Source organism: Lynx canadensis, chromosome A1 (genome assembly GCF_007474595.2).
Source record: "Lynx canadensis isolate LIC74 chromosome A1, mLynCan4.pri.v2, whole genome shotgun sequence".
NCBI classification, from domain to species: domain Eukaryota; kingdom Metazoa; phylum Chordata; class Mammalia; order Carnivora; family Felidae; genus Lynx; species Lynx canadensis.
In genome coordinates, this window is record NC_044303.2 from 88273500 (window position 1) to 88297310 (window position 23811).

General features: G+C 61.0%; 1 protein-coding gene across 1 annotated transcript; it reads left to right on the plus strand.

Moving 5' to 3' along the window:
- Window positions 1-23498, plus strand: WNT9A (Wnt family member 9A). The gene is made up of 4 exons (XM_030315463.1): window positions 1-102; window positions 17239-17495; window positions 18293-18555; window positions 20442-23498. Exons 1-4 carry the CDS (start codon window positions 8-10, stop codon window positions 20922-20924), a joined length of 1098 nt encoding a protein of 365 aa, XP_030171323.1. The 5' UTR covers window positions 1-7; the 3' UTR covers window positions 20925-23498.
- Window positions 23499-23811: the final 313 nt, after the last annotated feature.

The window sequence follows — 23811 nt, forward strand, 5'->3', positions numbered from 1 at the left end:
CGGCAAGATGCTGGATGGGCCCCTGCTGGCGCGCTGGCTGGCCGCGGCCTTCGCGCTGACGCTGCTGCTCGCCGCGCTGCGCCCCTCGGCCGCCTACTTCGGGTAGGTGCGGGCGGCGCGGGGACGGGGCGCGGGGCGGGCGGCCCAGGTGCGCGGGCCCCAGCCGGCTGGCTGGGGGCCGGCGGGTTGCCGGGCGCTGTTTGTTTGCGTCCTGGCGGCGCGGCGTGGGGAGAGGGGCCGGCGCACCCGACGACGGGCTGGCGGCGGGGCCGCGGTCCCCCGTGACCCCGGAGCCGTCGTGGCCGCGACGCGCCCGTGTGCGGGGCTCCCCGGAGTTGGGGGACCCAAGCTGGTCCTGGCTCCCTGTTAGGCCGCCGAGTTCTGGCGGAACGGCTGGAGCCTCCCCCGGCCCCTACCCACCCACCCGCCTTGCAGCTTCCCCCCTCCTTTCTCTCCTCGAGAAGTTAATTTAACAACAACAAAAAAAAATACGTACAAAATCCAGATGTTCCTTGCACCGAGCCCCAAAGGAGGAAAAAAAAAAAATAACTCCAAGCTGGAGGCATTTATTTTTCTTGCGCTTTGCTTCTTACGGCCGCTCGGGCCCCGGCCCCGCGGGAGCGCGTCTGTGGGACCCGACCGGTGCACAGGGCCCGGCCGGGGCCGTGAACGCCGCCCCCCCCCCCACCCCCGCCGTCTCAGGGGTCGCCTCCCGGAGCGCGTCTCCGTAGTAGCAGTGTGCGTGTTTCCTGCGCGTCGCTCCCGGCCGTTCGCTCCTGCCCTGTACTTCCTCGCCCCTGTCCCCGAGATCTGGGATGTCCAGCCCAGAGACCTTTGGGGACCCTCCCTCGCTGCGCCACGCAGATGGGCACCCGGAGGTCCGGGGGTGGCACGGCGCCAGCACCCCCGCGGGGTCTCTGGACTCCTCTCCTGCTGCCCAGGCACCGCCCCTGGAGCCGCGCGGCCCACCCTCTCGCTCTGGCCCCTGCCCTGGGCGCCCCTTGGCTGCTTCTGGTCGCCGCCCTCCGCCCGTCACCTGTTCCCTCGCCCCGGGCCCGGACGCCGTCGCGCGGCGGCTGGCCGGCAGAGGGCCCCGTTGGTCCAGAAATGTGGCACCGTCAGGGCGGGGAGAGGCCACTGGGCTAGGAGCCCTGCAGGTGTATCCTGTTCTCAAAGAAAATAAAATATTTTCATGGGAAACTTTCCCTTTGTGTTTTTCTTTCCCCCCCTTCTCCTTCTGTTCCTTTCTCTTGGGTCGTCTTCCAGGGTCAGCTCCGTGTCTACTTCCCCTGGAGACCCCACCTGGCAGCCCTCTCCTGGCTGGGGCCTCGGCTGTGCAGAGGCTGGCACGCCCCTGCACGCCATCTGTGCAGCCTTTGCCTCGCCCTCGCGGGCAGAGGGAGGGTCAGAGGATGGCCGTCTGGCCGCAGGTCCACGGTGAGTCACGGCGGCCTGTTAGCCAGCTGTGCCTCCCCACTCTCCCGGCCCAGCCTCGGGTCTGCTCACCAGGCTTCAGACACACCCTGGGCTTGTCTGCTCCCAGCGGCTCCCTGCTGACAGCCCTGCTCCTCCTGGGGAGGTCAGAGCCACAGAGGGGAGGTGGGGGTCTCGGGTCCTGGCTGGAAGCCCTCCACCCTTACCACGGGCAGCCTCCAGACTTTTTACCTCTGGGGAAGTTGTTGAGCTCTGCTGTTTAGTTCACGGGCCTGCGGGAGAGGGCCTGGTGCCCCTATGAACTCCCCTGACCAGCCCTCTTGTCCAGCATGTTGGCCCCAAAGGCTGTCCTGTGCAGAGTGTACCAGGCAGATCTATGGCCAGGGGACAGCTGGCTCTGCTGGGGGCCCTGCCACCACCGTACCAGGCAGGAGAGCTGGGTTCTGTTTGATGGACAGAGGTCCTGGGGTGGGGTCTGCTGGGTGCCAGCAGGATGGGCAGAGCAGAGTAGACTTTATGGGTCTTTGCCCAGCAAGCACCTCAGGGGTTGATTCCCAAGGTGGGGCCAGACCTGGGAAGAGAGGAGGGGGAAAGACACACTCTGGACCAGTCTGTGCATGGAGGCCCAGCCTTTCTGGTCAGCAGTGACTGGCTGGGCCTGGGTCTGGGGCCCTTTCTCCCGGCCCAGCAAAGTGGCAGGGGCTGAAGTGCCAGGGGAAGGAGATAGCCTGAGGTGGGCAGGGCAAGTCTGAGGCAGGGCCTGGGGCTGTGGCTAGGGTTGGAGCTGGAGCTGGGGCAGGGCTGGGGCTGGGGCTGGGGATAGACTGGGGCTGGGGCTGGGGCAGGGTCAGTGCTGGGTCTGAGGCTGGGGCTGGACTGGGACTGGGGCTGGGACTGAGGCTGGGACTGGGGCTGAAGTTGGGACAGGGGCTGGGACAGGGGCTGGGGATGGGTCAGGGCTGGGGCTGGGACTGGACTGGATCTGAGGCTGGACTGGGACAGGGGCTGGGGCTGGACTGGGGCTGAGGCTGGACTGGGGCAGTGGCTGGGGCAGGCCTGGGGCTGGGGATAGACTGGGCTGGGGCTGGCTTGGGGCAGGGGCTGGGCTGGGGCTGGAGCTGGATAGGCTGGGGCTGGGGTGGGGTCAGTGTCAGTGCTTGGTCTGAGGCTGGGGCTGGACTGGGACAGGGACTGGGGCTGGACTGAGGCTGGGGCTGAGGCTGGGACAGGGGCTGGTCAGGGCTGGGACTGGGACAGGGGCTGAGGCTGGACTGGGGCTGAGGCTGGACTGGGGTTGGGGCTGGGGCAGACCTGGGGCTGGGGCTGGGGGCTTCCCTCCCAGCCTGGTGTGCAGAGTGAGCAGGAGGAAGGAGCTGGGATTCAGGTCCTCTTTCTCCCTTCCCCCTCTCGGAGAACTCTGCCTGGCACGGCGGCTCACAGGCAGGCAGGGCAGCTCCTGTTACAGGCCAGAAACCGAGAGAGGCTGGCCTGGGGTTGGGGGGGGGCGGGTGGTGGGGTGTCACGTGGGCGGTGGGAGCCCTCCCTGCCCCTTCCCTGAGGCTGCAACCTAACCCGGCCTGTTCCCGTTGCCCTCCCAGGCTCTGGCCACTAGGCAGGACCCTCTGGGCCGCTGCCTGGCCTCGGGGAAGGGGCTCTTCCCTCTTCCTCAGTGGCCTGGCCCTGCTTCTTGGCGGTGTGATTAGCAGGTGGTGTTTCCATCTGGTTCTCCAGGGGCCTAGACGGCTTGGCCTGATGCCCTCCTGGAAGGAGGGGGGCCTGGCTCCCAGCAGAAAGGGGCTGGCCTGAGGTCTCCTGGCGAGTTTGGGAAACAGACTCAGACCCTTACCCCCCCCATGCCCTGTGGACCTGGGTGGGCTGAAAGCTTTGCCTGCCCCTGCTTCTGGTGTTATAGGTGAGAACATGAAATCGAGGAGTGATCTGTGTGTGCTGAAAATCTGTTCAGGAAGGGATGCCCCCAAACCCAGGGCGAGGAGCCCTGGTGCTCCCCCAAGCATGGAGCCAGGGGCTGGGTCCAGCAGAGCCGGGCCTGGGCTCCCTGGTACCTCGCTGCCCTTTTCTTAGAGATCCTGCATGTGCCAAGCCAGCCCCAGCAGAAGCCCCTGTGGCCGCCCGTAGACTTACATCCGGGGGCTGCTGGGTGAGTGGAGGCCTCAGGCTTCCCATGTGGGTCATCTTCAGAGAGCTAGGAAGGGCTGTCATGAGCCCTGAGGCCCTTTCTTGGGGTTGGCCCCAGCAATCTGCATTCTGTGGGTGACACTTGCAGGCTGGCCTGGGGGAGGGAGCATGGAGCAGGGCCCTGCTGGGAGGTCTGTCTGGTCCAGGCAGCCTGGAGGCCTGTATGGAGGAGGCTCCCCCAGCCAGGCCAGGCATTGGTGCGTGGGGTGCTCGAGGCAATGTCAAAGGCAGCTAAGGTGCTCTGGGCTGCAGTGAATGGGGCCTGAGGGCGTTTAGGGCCCACTGCCTTTCTGTGATTGAAATGGAACTCCTATCCCATAGAGTCACCCTGTTGGAGCCTGCGGTGCAGTGGTTTCTGGTACATCTACAAGGCTGTGCAGCCAGCACCACTATCTAATTCCAGAGCGTTCCATCACCCCAGAAACCTCATATCCTGCCTCCCCCCGCTCCAACCCCAGCCCCTGGCAACTGCTAATCCACTTTCTGTCTCTGTGGATTTGCCTGCTCTGGACGTTTTACATAAGTGGAATCATACAGCACGTGGCCTTGGTGTCTGGCTTATTTCACTGAGCATAGCGTTTTCAAGACTCATCCACGTTGTGGCATGCATCCGTGCTTCATTCCCTCAGTGACCATGTTGTGTTCGATTGTGTGGATGCACAGCAGTTTGTTACGTGCACTCCCCTGCTGACCGACACCTGGCTGGCTTCAACCATTTGGTTCTTGTGATGCCGCCGTGGGCATCAGTGTACAAGTTCTTCTGTGGATGTAGATTTTCAGTTCCCCGGGTATGTATACTGAGAGGTGGAATTGCTAGATCGTATGGTAATCACCATGCTACCCTCCCGCCAGCAATACAGAAATGTCCAGTGTCTCCACATCCTCGCTGGTTCTTGTTATTTCTAGTGTGTTGATCAGCTCTGCCTTTTCTTCTAGCCATCCCAGTGGGTGTGGAGTGGTATTTCACTGTGCTCTGACTTGCATTTCCCTGATGATGGGCGATGTTGAGCATCCTTCACGGGCATGTTAGTCATCCATTATGTTTTCTTTGGAGAAATGTCTACTCAGTTTCTTTGCCCAGCTCTTGGCTGGGTTGTGGGTCTTTGTTGTTGATTTGTCAGAGCTCTTTATATATGTAGAGGTTTATTCCTAGATGGAGGAGAACGTGGAGTGTGAGCCGGCACGCTGTCTCTCAGCTGTGCCTGGGCCTTCACAATGGGTCTCCACCCCCCACCCCCCCAGCATGACTGTGTGGTAAAGGTGGTCCTCTGTTTACTAGAGGCTTGTCTACGGGCCTGGTCAGGGGTTCTTGGGACTTGTATGGGAGCCTGCCCTGCCTTCGGGGCTGTTGTCATGGTGGGAGTGGCTGACTGTGCGTGCAAGGTCAGTGTCAGGAGGTGGCGGTGCCCCTCTGTATGAGCCTGGAGCCCAGCTGGGGGTTCTGTGTGGCTATGTGCCTATTGGCTGCCCAGAGGAAGGGCTCCTAGAGGGCTGTGTGTTGGGGGTGGGGGCTCAGGCTCGCCTGTGGGGGGAGTCAGCCTCTCATGGTGAGGCCAGGGTGACCCAGAGCCCAGGGGGGCCGGGGTGGGGCTGGCAGAGAGGGAGGTGTCCCCTATGTTTCCCTGGCTGGGGGCCAGGGGTGTGGAGCTAGAGCTGAATGAGAAGCAGGCTGGGCCCATGGTGTCCACAGACCCACCTCAGGATGGACGTGCCCACAGTAGCCCTGCAAGGCCCCAGCTCCAGCCTTTGGAAGGGAGGCCATGGAGTGGGCTCAGCTCTGCAGTCAGAGCTGAGCAGGAGGGCAGGCCCAGGCCTTCTCCGCAGTGTCCAGGCAGCCGAGTGGCCAGCAGGGAGACTGTGCAGCCCCTTGGAAGTGGCCCTGTGGGCACGTGGGGTGGGCTGGACAGACTGGAGGGCACTGTGTGGAGGGGTTGGGGCAGGTATGGGGAGGCAGGTGGACAAGGGTAGGGATACGCCTCTGCATCTCTGCTCTCCAGACTCTGTCCCTCCTCCCTGCCATCCTGACCAGTCTCCTCTGTGGGGCCCGCAGCCCCCCAGCACAGAGACCAGTAGAAGCAGGTGCTAAGTGCCAGCCCAGCCCAGGCCTCTGGGCTGGGGGCCTCCTGAGGCCTCGTGGTGAAGCCTGAGGTGAGGAGGAAGCCACCGCCACCTGGCCCCCCTCAGCTGTGGGAGCAGATGTCCTGCCACAGCCGGCGGCCGTCTGGACGGGGGGACAGCTGGCCTAATCTCGCCCCCATCCTCTCCACTGTGGCCGGGACCCAACTCTGCAGATGAGGGCACTGGTGGGACCCTGCCAGGGCTTCCAGGGTGGCCCTGGCCCAGGGCGTCACCCGCGGCCCGTCCCTGGGGGCCCCACCATGTCCAGGACAATAGCAAAAGTGTGTGGGTAGCTTTTCTCCTGGAAAAGAATGCACACACACAATTTCTCCCGGGGGGCTATGGGACCTGGACGCAGGACGAGCGATGAGCTGATAAGGGGCCTGGCTTGGTTTTCCTGGTTGCAGAAAAATGACACCAGTCAGCAGGGCCAGCACCCGGCCCTCTTAATCCAGGCCTGGAGGGGCACTGGCCCTTTTGTGTATTGTCCTGGTGGGCAGTGCCTGTCCCAGCTCGGCAGGCCCAGAGGGGTATCGTGGAAGCACAGTTGTCTGGGAGGTGGGCGAGGCCAGGCCCCTGCTGGCAAGTATGCCTCTGGAGGGTGGCGAGCAGGGCTGTGGGCCTCTGCCCTGCTTGGGGTCTGTGTCAGGAAAGCAGCATGGCCTAGCGGGGCCCCTCTGTACCTGCAGTGCCTCTAGGGAGCCCCGAGTGCTCCAAAGTGCACCAGGCAGGTGCGTCCGAGGCTCTGCTCCCTCGCTCTGCACTCAGAAGCCTGGCCTGGGGTCTAAGGGGCTGCTGCATCAGGCTTCCCAGTCCCCCTCCCTGCCCCCGCTGGCCCTGACGTCCCCAGCTACAGGAATGGTGGGCTCAGCCTGAGACCTGTCTGATGGCCGTTCAGTGGGCTGTGTGCTGAGGGGCTGGGGGTGCCTCTGGAGCTCCCAGGGCAGGGGTGTGGCTGAAGGGCTGGGAGCACCCCCTGGTATGGGTGGGGAAGCTGGGGGCCTGAGGCCGGGGCGGATTGCGGGGTGGCTCATCGTTAAGGGGCCTCCGTGGGCTAGCAGGCGGCAGGTGGCCGTGCAGGGGCCTCCACAGGAGGGCAGCGCCGACCTGGGTGGCGTGCTGGCCGCCCGGCTCCGTGACCCGCGGGCCCGGCCTGCCGTCCTCCCCTGCCCCTCCCAGCGCGGTTCCTGGCTGGCCTGGCGCCTCTGGCCGCAGGAGGAAACCCAGCCGCCCAGCTGGCAGGCCGTGCACCTCGAGACTGGCGGCCGGACGAGGGAATGGAAAACGGCAAGCCTCAAGCTGCGTTTGTTTTTCTTAGCGATACCTGAGGTAGACGCGGCCAGGGAAGTGGTCTGGCCCGGGAGAGAGGCTGCCAGGGGCTCCCAGACCAGAGCACGTCAGAGCCGGCTCCCTCATGGACAGACAGAGCCGCCACAGCCGCCCCGGGGCCCTCCCCGTGTCCCCGGCTGTGCTGGGCATGCAGGAGGCCAGCTCCAGGCAGGAAGGTGGGCGCCAGGGGCCTGCCCCACGTCCTGCCCGGCCCTGCTTGTGAGCTCCTTCGGACTCTAGCTATCTGGGAGGCCCAGGGCCATGGCACAGCCTGGCTGCTCCCTCGTCTCCCCTCACCTGCCTGTGACTTGGGTCCTGGACGGCCTCAGTTGCTCTCCTGGGTACCCATAGCCTGCCCTGCTGGCCGGCGGCCAAAGAGGCCAGCTGACTGGTGGCCTTCAGGGCCTGGGGTCCCAGGGGCTCTGCTTGTCCTGGCGGTTGCTGAGGGTGGACAGGGACATTTCTGTTGGGCTCAGGGACCCCCGGCCTTGTGCAGTGGAGTTTGCTGAGTCCTGTGTCCCCCTGGGCTGGGAGCATCCACTATGCATTCTCACCACCCCTGTGTGGACACAGCCTGTTGACAAGGGAGTGGAGAGGGGGTGCCCTGGAATGTGGGGAAGTAGAGTGTCGGCAGCTCTCATAGAGGTGACAGCTGTCATAAACACAAGGGTGCTCGCCACGCTCCTGCTCTGGTTACCATGGCCCGTGGCCCCTGCCTCCTCCTTGGTGGGCCTGGGCATCAGATGGCCGAGTCAAGCTGCAGGGAGCCCCCTGGCTCTGGTGGTGTCTGCACCCACCCCACCATGTCCCCATGTCCCCTGCGCAGGGCCGAGTCAGGCTGCAGGGAGCCCCCGGCTCTGTTGGTGTCTGCACCCACCCCAACGCACCCCCACATCCCCCACGCAGGGCTGAGTCAGGCTGCAGGCCCCAGGAAGATGGAGGGTTAATCTCAGAACCAGTTTCTCCGCATTGGAATTTGTTTTGAATTCGATTCGCACAGAAATTAAACGCTGTCTGGTGGGGCTGAGGTTCCTTGGCAGCGCGCTGTGGCTTCTGGAACTCCGGCCTCTTCTCCCTCCGCCCAGCCCTGGGAGCTGGGTTTGTGGGCAGGGTGGCCCTTGGGGTGGCCGGGCCTGCTGGCAGGAGGAAGGGCCATTGGAATCTGCCTGGCCTCAGAGCTGGAGGAAGCAAGCACTCTGGGGACCGGCCAGCTGCCGGCTCCTGCTGAGGACAGGGACATCCCCCATTCCTTGCTGGCAGTGCCGCCCTGCCCCCTGGCTGCCCAAGGGGGCAGGTTTGGAAGTGTGTGACCAGCTAGGTGCTCAGAGGGGTGGCCCCATCCCCAGGCCACCAGCATGCCAGTCTCAGGCCCCTCCTTGGAAGGGGACAGGCTCCTAGACTTAGCTGTGTCTGTCCTGGGTTCTTTCCAGGCCTGCTGGGACTAGGGTGGGGTCTCCTTGGTGTCACTGCAGGCTGATCAGGAGGAGGGGCCCTCAACAGCACAAAACCCAGTGTAGGGAGGACTTGTCTCGAGACCCTAACCTTCATTACATCTACTAAGGCGCTTATTCCAAAAAAAGCACATATCAAGGTCCCAGCAGATGTGAACTTGGGGACATGTGCCCTCTGTCTGTCATGTACGGTGAGCAGCACAGGCCAGGGGTAGCGGGGCAGGCATGTGTGGAGGTGCCTTTCTCTGGGGGCCTCCCCAGCTCTGGCAGCGGACCCAGAGTGGAGTGTCACAGGCCGAATGGGAGCTCTCAGCATGCTTCCAGGGAGGAGATAACCTTGGAGTATCCACAAGGAGTAAGAAACTGCAAAAACTGACCCAGCAGGTTTGGAGAAACCAAATGGGACTGGGGGGAAGGTGTACATCATTGAAAGCGGATTTGAAATAGCTGAAGAGAGCCAGTAAGGCAGATGATGGGGCAGGAGACTCACGTGGAGTGTGGCCTGTGTTGGCAGAAATGCAGAGAACCAGAGGCCAGAGGCCGGATTCAGGGACTGGGCGGCCAGGGGTCCTGTTTGCAGAGAATGGCAGAGCATTTTCCAAAAGTCTCAGAATTTGTCAGGGTCACATGCAGGATTCAGGAGGCCCCAAGTCGTCCTAAACAGAGAAAACAAAAATGCTTCCAGAACATGAAATAGAAGCATAAAACACGCAAGACAAGGAACCATAAAAGCAGCCTGGGCCAGCAGATGCAGATACTGTGGGAGGCTGGTCAGCCTGGTGGTGAACCTCAGAGCAGAGATGCACACAGTGCATGGCAGGCTGGGGACTTGCCCAGGGAAGTGAAATACAGACCTTTACAGACAAGCTGCAAGATGCTCAGAAGGCCACTGTCCAGGAGCCGAGGAGTGTCCAGCATCCTGTTGGGTCCTCACAGTGGAACTAAAATACACAACGGCCTGTAATTTGGGAGTGGGGTTCACAGGCTTGTGTCCTCAGGCCTGGTATTGCCCACCACTGGACGTGACTAAGCCACAGACGTGTGCAGTTGTGAGGGTGGCTGTGAAATAGCGGCAATGCAACATGAAAGTTCAAATCACCAGGGGGAGATGGGTTATCAAGGAGTAACTGGAAAGGAGGCAGGAGAGGAGACAAAGTGAAATGGGGCGGACCTGTGGAAGAAATACCAGCCGTGTGGCTGAGGAGACCGGGGTCCTAGCCAGGGCCTTGGTCTGATCACTGGCTCTGCGACAGGACAGGATGTAAGCATAGAGAACGTAGGAGGTCAGGGAGAGAACACACCACCTCAGTGGACCTTGAGGGAGTTTCACTGTGACCCAGGCTCTGCATGGTGACCTGGGTTGTGATCCAGGCTCTGCATAGTCTCCAGGCTGTGACCCAGGGTCTGCACAGTGACCAGGGCTGTGATCCAGGCTCTGCATAGTCTCTAGGCTGTGGCTCAGTATCTGCCTAGTGACCTTGGCTGTGACCCAGGCTCCACATAGTCTCCAGGCTGTGATCCAGGCTGATGCACCGTGACCTGGGCTGTGACCCAGGCTCTGCATAGTCTCAGGCTGTGACCCAGGGTCTGCATAGTGATCTGGGCTGTGATCCAGGTTCTGCACAGTGACCTGACTGTGATCCAGCCTCTGCATAGTTTCCAGGATGTGACCAGGGTATGCATGGTGATCTGGGCTGTGTTCCAGGCTCTGCACAGTGATCTGGGCTGTGACCCAGGCTCTGCATAGTCTCCAGGATGTGACCAGGGTATGCATGGTGATCTGGGCTGTGTTCCAGGCTCTGCACAGTGATCTGGGCTGTGACCCAGGCTCTGCATAGTCTCTAGGCTGTGACCCAGGGTCTGCATGGTGTTTTGGGCTGTGATCCAGGCTCTGCACAGTGATCTGGGCTGTGACCCAGGCTCTGCATAGTCTCCAGGCTGTGACCCAGGGTCTGCATGGTGTTTTGGGCTGTGACCCAGGCTCTGCACAGTGACCTGGCTGTGACCCAGCCTCTGCATAGTCTCCAGGCTGTGACCCAGGCTCTGCACAGTGACCTGGTCTATGACCCAGGCTCTGCATGGTGACCTGGCCTATGACTGGGGCTGTGATTAGGGCTGTATACGGTCTTTGGGCTATGACCCAGGCTCTGTCTGCATGGTGACCTGATTCTGAAGCAGGAGGTGCAGAAGTGGAGAGAAGCCTGGATGCGGTCAGCAGCGGTTGGTCACAGATTTGAGGAAAAGAACAGTAAGCTAAAGCCAAACATGGCAGAAGGAAGAAAACAGAAGCCGTGTGAAAACCAACAAAGTACCAACTGTGCATTAGAGATGAAGGGTCCCTCTCTGGGAATTGCTGCTGGGAAATCGCTACAGATTCTGCAGACAAGAGTAGGGGATGCTGAGCGCTTTCCTGCCAACCAGGCTGCAAATTCTGAGGCAACGCAGAAAACCAGAAGAGTAACAGAAACAGACTCGAGACAGAGAAATACTGAGTCTGTTTTGAGTAGGGAAGTGGGTTAGCGGTCACGATCTGACAGTTCCCTCAACAATGGTGACTAGCACTTCTGCTCCTTGGTGGACACCAGCGTCTACGCACAGATGTGCACGGGAGGGGCAGCGGTGGCTTGCGCATGATGGCGAAAGGGTGGATGACTCAAGTCCACCGCCCAAGGACAGGTGAGCACAATGCGGTCTGTCCATATGGTGACACACAGCAACATGGACATGCTGTCAGCACAGGAGCCCTGTCACCAAAGGCCACCTACCGTATTTGTCTGAAACGTCCAGGACAGGCTGATCCACAGACACAAAGTACATTAGTGGTGGCCAGGTGTAGAAGAATAGGTTTGTCTCTGAGCCAATGAAATGCCCTGAAATCGACTGGCCGTGTTTGCACGCATCTGTGAAAATGCAGCAAAACACTGAATTGTGGACTTAAATGGGTGAATTTTGTGGTATGCGAGTTGTATCTCAATAAAACTGTTTGGAAAAGAGGAGAGGAAAAAAAAAAGAAAAGTAATTGGATCAGCAGGGAGATCTTTTCATCCAGAAAAGGCCAGTCCTACCAAACAGTTAAGAAGATGTGATTTTGATCTGACTCATCTTCTGGGAAACTGAGACAGTGAGCGCTTTGCTAAGGCACTGAGACCCAGTGGGAAGAGCATGGAAGAGAAAATTACAAACACAGATGCAAACGGCCTAGACCCGACATCCTTAAGGTACAGCTCACAACACAGAGGAAGGACAAAACCCCTTTCATCCGAGGCGTGCTGCATGGCCAGCATTGGAAAATCCAGTTAGTGGCATTCCTGTTTTAGCAGAAAAATCACATGCCAACAGATGCAGGGACCACATTTGAGGACACTTGACATCCTTTTATGAGTTTTGAGCAGCTTGTAGCAAATGAACGGCCGAGGGGTCTTCTTTAACCTGAGCTGGGCGCCCAGGGGATAACCGACGAACTTGCCATGCTGGTCACGGAAATGGTCAGGGCTTCCTTCTGAGAACCAGGACACAGACAGGGAGGCCCGCTGTCCTCACAGACCCTTGGGTGGGAAGGGAGCATTTCTGTGCTGCCGCAATAGAGTGCTGGCTCCGCAGACAGGTAGGTTCCCCGGCTTTGGCCTCTGATGCTCTAACCACCTGTAGGGTGTCCGCGTCTCCGGAGAGCCAGGTCTGGGTGGTAGAGATGCAAGTTTGGGTGTGTAGACGGGGTGAGTGGGGGGAGGGTCCCCACTTCCTGGCACTGAGGTGGCAGAGATGTGAATTTGGGCATGTAGATGGGGTGAGCGGTGGGGAGGGTCCCCGCTTCCTGGCACTGGTGCCCGTGGGTCTCTCTCACCTTGGGGCCACACCTGCACACAGGTGCCCTGAATGGCTCTATGCTGGTGGGTGGCCAGGGAGCTGGGGTGGGGGGGGGGGCTCTGGGCCCTGCATGGCAGTTGGCAGATTCTGCACCGTGGCCGGAAGGCAGGAAGGATGGCTGAGGATAGAAAAAGAAAGCCAGCAGCCTCGTCTCTCTGCAGACCACACGACCATACACAGAGGTGAAAACCATCAGAGATGAATCAGCACACGTGGCTTGTGCACCGAAGGCCAGTTGGACATCAGATCAGTCATACCTCTGTTGGAATCCAGGACTGGCCAGCACAGGGCTGACCTTGGCGGGAGTACCTGTAGGCCCCCGGACTGCAGCAGCAGGGAGAGGCTGTGGGTGCCCCAGCAAGCCCATCTCACGTGTCAGCCTTGCCGAGTAGGTTCTCAAGTGTCCTGTGCAAACACAGAGCCAGCACATGCCTGCTGGACCTGCTGGAAGGAGCTCCCGACACAGTCCCAGTAAAACACCAGCCCAATGACCACCGGCCAGGGCAGAGCCCAGAACAAGGAGCCTGCAGAAGGCCGCTGGCCCTGCCTGGCTTGGACAGAGCACTGGTGTGCCTGCGTTTAGGAGACGGTGTTCAGGACATTACAGGAGGGGCAGGCCTGCAAAATGAGATAGGAGAAATGGCACACACAGAAGAAAGTTGTGCAGTAAAGAGGGTTAGTGTCTGGGAGGACACTAAAAAGTGCCTGACGAGGTCACCGTGGGGATCGGAGCGTGGTCCCCTCTGACTCGGCAGGAGGGACTTGGGGGATCTCAGTGTGAGGCTGTGAAACATTTCCGTGCGTTATCATGTCTTTGAAAATGCCTGAATGTCACCAAGTGCCGTGCTGACATTTAGACCTCCTTAGGATTTATTTCCTGGTGGGAGATAGCCCAGCACTGGAAGGAGCTTGCCCGATAGGACGGGGATGGGGTGCTGCTTGCCTGCCCAGGAGGCCACTTGCCTGCAGACAGCCTGCCCAGCCTCACCTCCTCCACGGCTGCCTCTGCCAGGCTGGATGCCTGCTGGCAGGGGGCAGCTGCATTGAGCCTGGAGGCAGGTACGCTGTTGTGGGGTGGGCAGTGGGGCCGGGGCCTGGAGTGCTCTGTGGCCTGGAAGGTACAGACTCCAGAGACAGGTGTGTGGGAAGAGGCCAGCACATAGGGCTGACGGTTGTGTGTGGAGTCGTGTGGTCTTGAATAGCCCACACATTGTCCCTTGCATGTGTGCCAAGCTCTTGGGCTGCGGAGAGAGGAGTGAGCTGCATGTGTCCCCAGGCTCCTCTGCTCTGGGCTCCCCATGGGTGCAGGCCCTCTGGGGGCACGGGCTGTGGGCTGTGGCTTGCTGATGCCTGCAGACTCCATGGCATGGGCGGCCCTGGTCTTTTCATGCAACAGTGGGTGTTGGGGCAGCGTGTGAGCGAGACACCTTTGGAAAGAGAATGGGGTGAATTTCATAGACATGTGAGTTCAGAAATCCAGCCACGGGGGAAAGACCTCTTCCCCGTGTCCACAACAGTCCTCACCTGTGCTCCTTTGATGACTGGAAAATAACACCAGGGCGGTTTTACTCTGTGTTTCTGAGTGGGGCGGAGCCACGTACAAGTTCTCACAGATGCGCTCCATCCTGGAACTGTGTGGCCACATCCCATGGCCATGTGCAGCTGGTTCCTTTGGTTGCTGATCTGCAGGAAAGGGGTCTGTCCACACCCACGCCTCCACACAGAAAGGCAGTTGGCTCTTGGTCTGGGATCCAGCTCGCAGGATCTCCCCTGATGCGGGACTCTGCTGCTGTGCACGGTAGACCCTCTCACACTTAACCGTTTTTCTGGGCCTCTGGATTCTGGGTCACATGGAAAAGAGCCTTCCGTGTTCCAAGAGTGTTTTATGACCCTCTTGCCTTTTGTCTGGCACTTCTGAGGGTTCCTCTCCGTGTTTGGGTTTCTGTCCTGGGTGTCCATGCTCACTGATGCCCACCCCGTTCTCTGCACCCCGTGTACCGTCTGCCTGCTGGCACCTCTGTGAGGGTCTGTCCCCTGCCACTGCAGCCCCAGGCTGGTCTCAAGCAGAGTGCACCCCAATAGTTAAGGAGGCCTGGGGCAGAGGCCAACCTCAGTGAGGACGCAGACTGGCCCTGGGTACGTGTGGGGACCCCCTCCCTCAACCCCCCCATGTGCAGTGAGGACGCAGCCTGGCCCCGGATGTGTATGTGGGGACCCCTGCCCTCAGCTCCCACGTGCAGTGAGGAGACAGACTGGCCCTGGGTGTGTGTGTGGACCCCCGCCCTCAGCCCCGTGTGCAGTGAAGACGCAGGCTGGCCCCGGGTGTGTGTGGGGACCCTGTCCTCAGCCCCCACATGCAGTGAGGACTCAGGCAGGCCCCAGGTGTTTGTGGGGACCCCCGCACTCAGCCCCCACATGCATTGAGGATGCATGTAGGCTTGCCCCAGGTGTGTGTGGGGACCCCTGCCCTCAGCCCCAAACATGCAGTGAGGACGCAGGCTTGCCCTGGGTGTGTGTGGGGACCCCATCCTCAGCCCCCACATGCGGTGAGGATGCAGGTTGGCCCTGACGCCCCAAGGCAGGCTGGGAGGTGGGCTCGCCTGCCATCCGTCCCCCTCCCCACACCCACAGCTGCTGTCACCAGCACAGCCCCAGGTACCCCTGGGCCAGCCTTGCTGTGGTTGGTCCTGTTGGACACAGGCATATTTTGGCACCAGCCTAGAGCTGGGTTAATCTCGGAGAATCCAGTCTGGGGGCTGTGCAGGTTGTAGGCTGCAGCCCTTCCGGTGTGTGGCGGCACGCCGTTGTGGGCACAGCTGTTGACATTCCTGTCTGGGGACACGTCTCCGTCGTGTGAGCTGCCTTTGTGTGGGGAGTGTGGCTCTTCCACTCTGCAGTGTGGGGTCCCCGGGCCCCTGCCTGCCCTGGCCCAGCTCAGCTGTCCTTGTGCTCAGGGCCGCTTAAGCTCAGGCATGAGGCCTAGAAGTGCACGAAGTGACCCCTGCCATGTCCCCATGCTCTGAGGCAGGATGCCCTGACCCCAGGATGGGAACTGGGGGTGCAGGTCGCTGAAGCTCACAGGTGCCTTCTCCCCAGAGGCCTTGCTGCCCACATGGGGCCTGTCTGTGCCTTGCGGACCTTTGGGGTTCCTCCAGCCCATACTCTCACTGGTCACAGCACACCAGTTGGTCCTCCTGGCTCAGTGTCCCCAGGCATGTGCTGTGCAACATGTGTATGGACTCAATCTGGTGGGAACACGCCTTGGGCTCTGCTCACCGACACCCTGGGCTTCTGGGACACTTGTAGCCCGGCTCTCCTGCAGCTCAGGGCTCAGCCCCAGCAGCCCATTGGTGCCATGCTAGCCCAGAACACCCTGGGGTGTCCTCCCAGGGTGCTGGCCAGCCCCTTGCGCCCACTGCACCTGAGTGTGAAGAGGATGGTTCTTCCCGCTCTGTGTCCTTCATGGCTTTACCCTCCAGGGTCTTTTGCAGGGATTCCTTTCTCCCACCTGCCTGCCTACTCCCCTCCGTGCCCCATGCCCTCTGCTTTGGCATCCCTGCAGCCTTGCTGGGCTCCTGCCTGGGCCTCCTTTGGGCCTGGTTCCCAAGTCTCAGCACCTTGGCCTCCTGCCCTTGGGGAGCTGACCAGGAAGGGCAAGGCTGGTGCTGCTCCATCAGGAACGTGGGTCTGGGGTCCTTAGGGCAAGGATCAACTCTGCCCTGTACAGGCTCTGCCCTTGGCAGGGTACATGCCTATCCCCCCAGCACACTCTGGCCCCCCAAGCCCAGGCAGGGCCAAGGAGAGGCCATGCTGGGGTGTGTGCAGGGCAGGGGAAGGGAGGGGCCTTGGAAGTCATTACCCTAGGTTGTCCCCAGAGGAGCCTGACCTGCTGTGTCATTGCTGGGTCCATCCAGCTTCTAGGAGCACCTGCCTGAGCACCTTACCCTGCAGAAAGCTGCCAGGAGCCAGCCCAGTGGCCACCATGCCCTTGAGGGGGCTTTTGAAGGGCAGCAGTAAGAGGGATGGGACATGATGTGGGGTGTAAGTGTCTGAGAATACTGGAGCCCCTGGCTCCTGTGGGTCACTGGGGTGCAGAGGCTTGTTTCTTGTGATGCTCATGTCAGAGGACCGGAGCCCCACCCATGTCTAGTTGGGCACCTCTCCTTCCTGAGGGCTGAGGGTCTGGGTGTACCTAGAGCCCGGATGTGGCATCACCCGTGTGGGGACATTGAGATGTGTCTGAGCACAGAACAGGCAGGAGGTCAGGACCAGTCGGCCCCTGGGTGGAACAGCTGAAATGGGGGTTGGGGGGACCTGAGAACAGGTGGCTGACTCTGAAGGTCAGGGCCTTGGCTCAGATCAGAGGGTCAGAGCTGCAGGGGAACAAGGAGCCGGCTCTGGGCCTCCCCTGGGTTCGACCGGGAGCTCCTCAGTGGCCCAGGAGTTCCTGGAGACCCTACTGGGACCTGCAGGGCCATCTGTACAGGCTGCAGGAGAGCAGGGAATGAGCCAGGACCCTCTCCCAGAGGCCACAGGGCCATTGTGGGGTTGAGTCACTGCAGCTTTGGGCGGCAGCGGGTGGGGGTCCTGGAGCAGCAGTACATGCTCCAGCTGGGTAAGCAGACACAGGAGTGGGTGGGGCAGAGTGTCGGATGTGGTCCCCTTGTGGCCTGGGCTCCTGTACCCCTCCCTGCCCTGTCCATCTGCGCCCTTGGCCCACCGCTGTGCTGGGCTGGCCTGAAGGTGCGTGTGTGTGTGTGTGTGTGTGTGTGTGTGTGTGTGAGTGTGTCTGTCTGTCTGTCTCTTGCCTCGGGCGTGGCCCTCACCCTGGCATCTCTGTACCCAGGCTAACGGGCAGTGAGCCCCTGACCATTCTCCCGCTGACCCTGGAGCCGGAAGCCGCCGCCCAGGCACACTACAAGGCCTGCGACCGGCTGAAGCTGGAACGCAAGCAAAGGCGCATGTGCCGCAGAGACCCAGGGGTGGCCGAGACACTGGTGGAGGCGGTGAGCATGAGCGCACTTGAATGCCAGTACCAGTTCCGGTTTGAGCGCTGGAACTGTACCTTGGAGGGCCGCTACCGGGCCAGCCTGCTCAAGCGAGGTGAGTGCACTAGAGGTAGGACCTTCTGAGCAGGTCTGCACCCTAGGACATCGTCCCTTCACTGGGTCCCAGGGCACCTGGGGGTAGGGTGCGGAGATGGGGGGGTTGCTCTGTGTGGCTCGTCCTCCGCTCCATCCACCCCTACATCCTGACCGGTCCCTTGTCCCCCACTACCACACCCACCTGTAGCTCCACCTTCCTCCCCACACTGCCCTAACAGCCAGGCCCCTCCCTCCTGCCCCGCCCCTCCTGGGGAACAGTAGCTGGCAGCACGGGGCGCATCTGGGCAGCTTTGACAGGGCGCAAGGCAGCTCTGATGGCTGTTGCCACATGGTGGTGACCAAGGCCCAGCGGCTGGGCATGAGGGGCAGAGGTCCAGCTGGTGCTCCGAACAGGGGGCCTGCCTTCTCCTCTCTCCTTGCGCTCTGATCTGAGACTTTCAACAGCCTTGTTTAAAAACTGAGGACCTGAGGGGCAGGGCAGGGCTCGCCAAGTCCGGGGGAGAATCTGGTGGGTCGGAGACGCAGTCTCTGATCCCTGGGTAGAGCCTAAATCTCCATGCACTTGGAATTCTCTCTACCCCGACACATCATGTGCCTGGAGCACATAGGAGCGCCTCGTACCCCCGGGGGCACATGGCGGCCCAGGCAGGGATGCCCCCCACCTGCGGTGCGCACCCGCAAGGATCCTGACTGCAGACCCCGCATGCTGTCAGCATTCGGGGCTCCAGCAGCACCTGAGTGAGGTGGGGGTTGCTCCCGCCTGCTCACCCATCCGCCCTCCCTGCGCCCCCACAGGCTTCAAGGAGACCGCCTTCCTCTACGCCATCTCCTCGGCCGGCCTGACGCATGCGCTGGCCAAGGCGTGCAGCGCGGGCCGCATGGAGCGCTGCACGTGTGATGAGGCCCCCGACCTGGAGAACCGGGAGGCCTGGCAGTGGGGCGGCTGTGGGGACAACCTCAAGTACAGCAGCAAGTTTGTCAAGGAGTTCCTGGGCCGCCGCTCAAGCAAGGACCTGCGAGCCCGCGTGGACTTCCACAACAACCTCGTGGGTGTGAAGGCAAGCGGGGCGGGGTGCGGGGCAGGGCATGGGGCCAGGGGCGAGGACTCGGGGTGGGGAGTGGGCATGGGCGGGGTGCGGGGCGGGGCATGGATGTGGGGAGGGGCATAGGTGTGGGCGGGGCATAGGAATCAGACATAAGCATGGGCGGGGCGAGGGGGGGGCATGGACATGGGGCGGGGTGAGGGTGGGGCATGGGGCCAGGCACAGGCCTGGGCGGGGCCAGGGGCCTGGACTTGGGGTAGGGTGTGGGCATGGGCGGGGTACAGGACTGGACGAGGGGGTATGGGGTGGAGCATAGGTATGGGCAGGGCATGGGACCAGGCACAGACTTGGTGGGGGCAGGGGGTGGAGCATATGGGTGGGGTGGAGCATGGGGGCGGGGCATGGGAGCAGCAGCTGGTGCTCACGACCCGCAAAAGTGGGGGACAGGGCTAGGGCTAGGAGGAGGTGTAGTATTGCCGCCTCCGGGTCTGTGTTCCCGGCATGTGGTGCCAGCCGGGGCCCTGGAGTCTCCTTACCTTTGAGTGTCGTTTTCTTACGGAGATACTGGTTGTTGTGGAGGGGGCGGGGGACAGACTTGTAAGGTCTTTAGCTAGGCCCTTCTGGGGGCTGCTGGCTGCAGGCTGGCTGGACCTGGGGGTACCTGGCTCCCGGCCATCCTTCACCCTCCCTGTAGCCCCTTAGCTCCTGGGCCTACACGAGAGGAGGAGGCATGAGTGCTGTCAGCTTCACTGCAGACAGAGCACCCCGTCCCCTTAGTCCTCACACAATGCGGACCACCAAGGGCCCCCCGAGGCTCTGCCCGGCCTGGGGATGGTCAGGGGCTCTGCGTGCTCGCCAGGCAGCCCCCAGGATGTGGAGCCCCAGCCTGGGAGGGGGCCAGGTAATTAGAGCCAGCCCTGATCTGAGCCCCTCTTTATTGAGAAACCAGACTTCTGAGTCTTGCACTTATTAAAGAATCAATTTCCCCCTTTTTATTCGGAGCCCTTGTCCCTCCTTCTGCCCTCTGCAGAGGGGTGCGGGCAGATTAAATCCCCAAGGCGAGGCTATTTCTTTTCTTTTGCATTCTCTCCTTTGTAAGCTATTAATGAAAAGTCAGAATATGGAAAGTGCTCCATTAGCTCTGCCGGGCCTGGGTAAGCAGCGTTTTAATTAAATTTGTCCAGGTTTCTCAGCAGAGTGTCATTAAATGTGACTCTTCTATTGCCGGGCCAGAGGGCAGCCACATTTCCTAATCCCCCTCAAGCCAGCCAGCCCTCCCTGAGGGCAGCATGGGAATTCAGGCCTATCCTGGGATGGGGCCCACTAGAGAGGGCCTCCTCCGCTCTCTGCTGCCAGGGACCCCAGTGTGGGTGGTCAGGCAGGAGGCCCCTTAGGGCAACTCTGTGCGTGTGTGTGGAAGTGGGGGTACTGTCCCTCCCCTCTGGGGCTGACCTGGAAGATCCGGGGGCCAGTTCTGCCAACTGGGCCAGCTAACTCGTTTCTCCTCACTTCTCCAGGAAGTAGGCTAGTAGGCTGCTAAGCCCAGACTGGGGGGTCCTGTTGGGGCATTGACAGCAGGGCTAGAGGGGAGGCTTGCTCAGTCCCTTCAGAGGGGAGCCCTGGATGCAAGGAGGGAATGTCTCCACGGGACCACAGGTGCTGCAGTGGCCACTCTGGAGGCCATGGTACTGGATGTAGGGCTTCTGTCTGGGGACATCTGTGGCTTGGAGGTAGAGGGACAGGTGCAAGAGCCAGGAAGCCTGGGTGATGGGTAGTGGTGGTCCCCCAGGCTGGGCTTGCGTCCGGGGGAGCTGTGTGGTCGAGCCCCTCTGGGGGTCATCTGCAGGGGCTGTGCCCAGCCTCTCAGTGTGGCCCTCATGCTCAGCCCCCTCCCCTACCAGGTAATCAAGGCTGGGGTGGAGACCACGTGCAAGTGCCACGGCGTGTCGGGCTCCTGTACTGTGCGGACGTGCTGGCGGCAGCTGGCACCCTTCCACGAGGTGGGCAAGCGCCTGAAACACAAGTACGAGACAGCACTCAAGGTGGGCAGCACCACCAACGAGGCCACCGGGGAGGCCGGCGCCATCTCGCCGCCTCGGGGCCGGGCTGCAGGGACAGGAGGCAGCGACCTGCTGCCCCGCACGCCAGAGCTTGTGCACCTGGACGACTCGCCCAGTTTCTGCTTGGCCAGCCGCTTCTCCCCGGGCACTGCCGGCCGCAGGTGCCACCGGGAGAAGAACTGCGAGAGCATCTGCTGTGGGCGTGGCCACAACACCCAGAGCCGGGTGGTGACACGGCCCTGCCAGTGCCAGGTGCGCTGGTGCTGCTACGTGGAGTGCAGGCAGTGCACCCAGCGTGAGGAGGTCTACACCTGCAAGGGCTGAGCCCCGGGGCCGGCCAGACTGCTGCAGGGGGAAGAGGCCATGCACCCAGTGTGAGGGGTCTACACTGCAAGGGCTGAGTCCCTGGGATGGGGCCCCCAGCACACTTGGCACATGGTGATGAGAGCCCGGGGATTGGCTGGGTTTGCTGTCCCTGCCTCTTTGTCCGTACTCTCAAAGACCCAGAGGCGGGAGGTGGCCCTGGTCTGGCCCCTGCATCCCCTCTGTCCGCGCCCCACCCCCACCCCCATGACCTGAGAGCGTGGCACCATGCTTTCCAAGCTGTGTCCGTCCCTGAGAGGCCAGTTCCTGCGAGCGGCACCCTTCCCTGCTCTGGGCTCCCTCTGAGGAGCACCGGGTGCACCTTCGCGGCCATACAGGGTCTCTGTGTGGCCGCCTGTGGGCTGTCCTGCTCCAGCACTGGCTTAGAGAGTCAAACCACTAGGAGAGAGACAGCCCGGCCACCCAGCCGCGGGGGTCACTGCTGTCCCCTCTGACATGGAGCACTTCTCTTGGGAGTGATGTTGGTGACTGTTAAATTATTTTTATTTAACTAATATATAATAATTATTATTTCCATCCCTGCCCTGCCTCAGGCTTGTGGCTCCCCTTCCTCTTGGTGGTGCCCAGTCTGGAGGGTCCCCTTCGTCCCTCCCCTCTACGCCCCCTCCTAACCTCTTTGCCTGATCTGCTTTGTCGTTTGAAACCACTAAATCAAGAGGGATGTTGCTGTTGTTGTTTTTAAAGTAATAAAGCAGGTTGTGTGTGGACACTGCCCTCAGGGCTTCTGGAAGCCAGGACCCTATACCCAGTGAGACTGTCCTGGGAAGTGGGTGGACCCCACTCTGGGAGACTTTGGCACGCACCCCAGCCACTTTGGTGTAGGTTTTAAGGCCTGGGGTGGCAGCCAGTGGCCTGCCCTCCCCCCAGGGGTGGGCACAGCAGAGGGGAGGGGCCAACCCCTTGAAGGGTTCATTTCCTAGCTTGCTTTGTGTTACTGCGGGAGGAGGCAGACGTGAGGACGCATGTGGATGGAGAGAATCTGGGGCTAGGATTTGGCAAAAGGCAGGCTGTTCTCTCTGGCCACTCTGTTGTCTTTGCAGGGAAGGAAAATGGATGGGCTACACTGACCTGGCTTGGTTTGAGTGTGTGTGCACATGCATGCATATGTGCAAGAGTGTACGTATGTGTAGTGTGCTTGCATAAGTGGTTTTGTGTGTATACGTGTGCACGAGCACACGTGTGTGTGAAGTATGTGTGCATTTATGTGCATGCATGTGTGAACACGCTTGCAGGTTTATGCGTGAGCATATGCGTGAGCACGTGCGTGAGCAAGTCTGAAGTGTGTGCATGCATGAGACTGTGTCAGCATATGTATGTGTCTGCAGAAGTGTGCATGTGGGCACAGGGGGCTTGTATGACACATGCATCTGTGCTGTGTGTGTGTGAGCATGTGCACGTAGCTATGCATGCGTGCTATATGTGTGATGTGCATGTGCATGTGTGATGTGCATGCATGCGTGCATGTGGGTGAATGTGTAGCCACATGTATCTGTGGTGTGTGCCTGTTCTGGCTGTGTTGGCATGGTCAGTGGTCAGCTGGGGCGTGGCCTCCGCTCAGTGCCCTCCCTCAGCATGAGGCTGTCCTTCCCACGTTGGTGTGAATGGCAGCCTTGGCTCCTAGATCCTTTGTCTCTGGGCCTGCCCTGCTCAGGCTCTATGGCTGTGCTCTGGGTGGGTACAGAGCTGGGTGGCAGTGCAGACACAGGAACTACTGAGTGAGGGGGTTCCTTGGAGTTCCGTGGGCTCCAGGAACCCTGGGGACTGTGTTTTTAAAAGAAAACCTATTTATGTTGATGTGGGTCTCTTGGTCCCTGTTCTATAGTGTAAATAGTGAAGTCTATTCTGTGGTTCAGAGAACATCCCGTGAATGCCTGCATGCTGAGAGGGTGGGGGCCAGGGGCCCAGAGTGGGTGCAGCCACACCCCCGTGACAAGACTGGAGCTCAGTCACTTCTGGGTCTGGAAAGGCAGCAAGTCGGAGGAAGGATATTTTGTTAACCAGATACCACATTTAGCTCTATGTCATAATATAAAGGGAAGTATTTTTTTAAACAAGGCAGACTGAAAACGTCTGCTGGCTGGTCTGTTTATATATAAACATATATCAGAATATCTTGCTAAGCGAACTCCTCCTGACGGAGCCTCTGGTCAGCGTGCTGCTCTTCGTGCAGGAGAGCCTCTAGAAGAAACTGTGCCCAGGGGTCAGCCTCTCTGGGACGGGGCAGGGGGCGAGCCACAGGGCTCAGCCATGCTGAGGGCCAGGCGGGTCCCGGCCACCTGCTCCCTGCCAGCCACACACATGTGGACTCCTGGCTCGGTTTGGGAGGTCCGGGTAGGCTGGGGGGAGAGGGGCATTCACACACGAGAACCCTCGTGCGAGCCTATCGATTTCTCTACCTCATCTGTATAGCGAGTAGGTGTGTACTCGAGTGACTTGGAGAATGTATTTATTTAACGGCTTTGTGTAACAGAACAGAAACGAAATGGACACTAAATAAATGTATTTTAAATTATAGCCCCATCTGAGTCTGCTGCCTTCAGAGGGGTTCTGGAGGGCCGGAGGGAGGAGGAGGGCCTGAGGCAGGAGGACCTGAGGGAGGAGGAGGGCCTGAAGGAGGAGGAAGACCTGAGGGAGGGGGGGGTGTCTGAGGGGGGAGGAGGATCTGAGGGAGGAGGAGGGCCTGAGTGAGGAGAAAGACCTGAGGGAAGAGGAGGGCCTGAGGGAGGAAGAGGGCCTGGGGGAGAAGGAGGGCCTGGGGGAGGAGGAGGAGGGAGGAGGAGGGCCTGAGGGAGGAGGGGGGTCTGAGGGGGGAGGAGGACCTGAGGGA

Excerpts from the sequence above, each read along its gene's own strand:
- WNT9A (XM_030315463.1), top strand. The coding sequence starts at position 8 with ATGCTGGATGGGCCCCTGCTGGCGCGCTGGCTGGCCGCGGCCTTCGCG. Across the intron at positions 103-17,238 it reads CCCTCGGCCGCCTACTTCGG|GCTAACGGGCAGTGAGCCCC; the intron begins GTAGGTGCGGGC and ends CTCTGTACCCAG. Across the intron at positions 18,556-20,441 it reads ACAACCTCGTGGGTGTGAAG|GTAATCAAGGCTGGGGTGGA; the intron begins GCAAGCGGGGCG and ends CTCCCCTACCAG.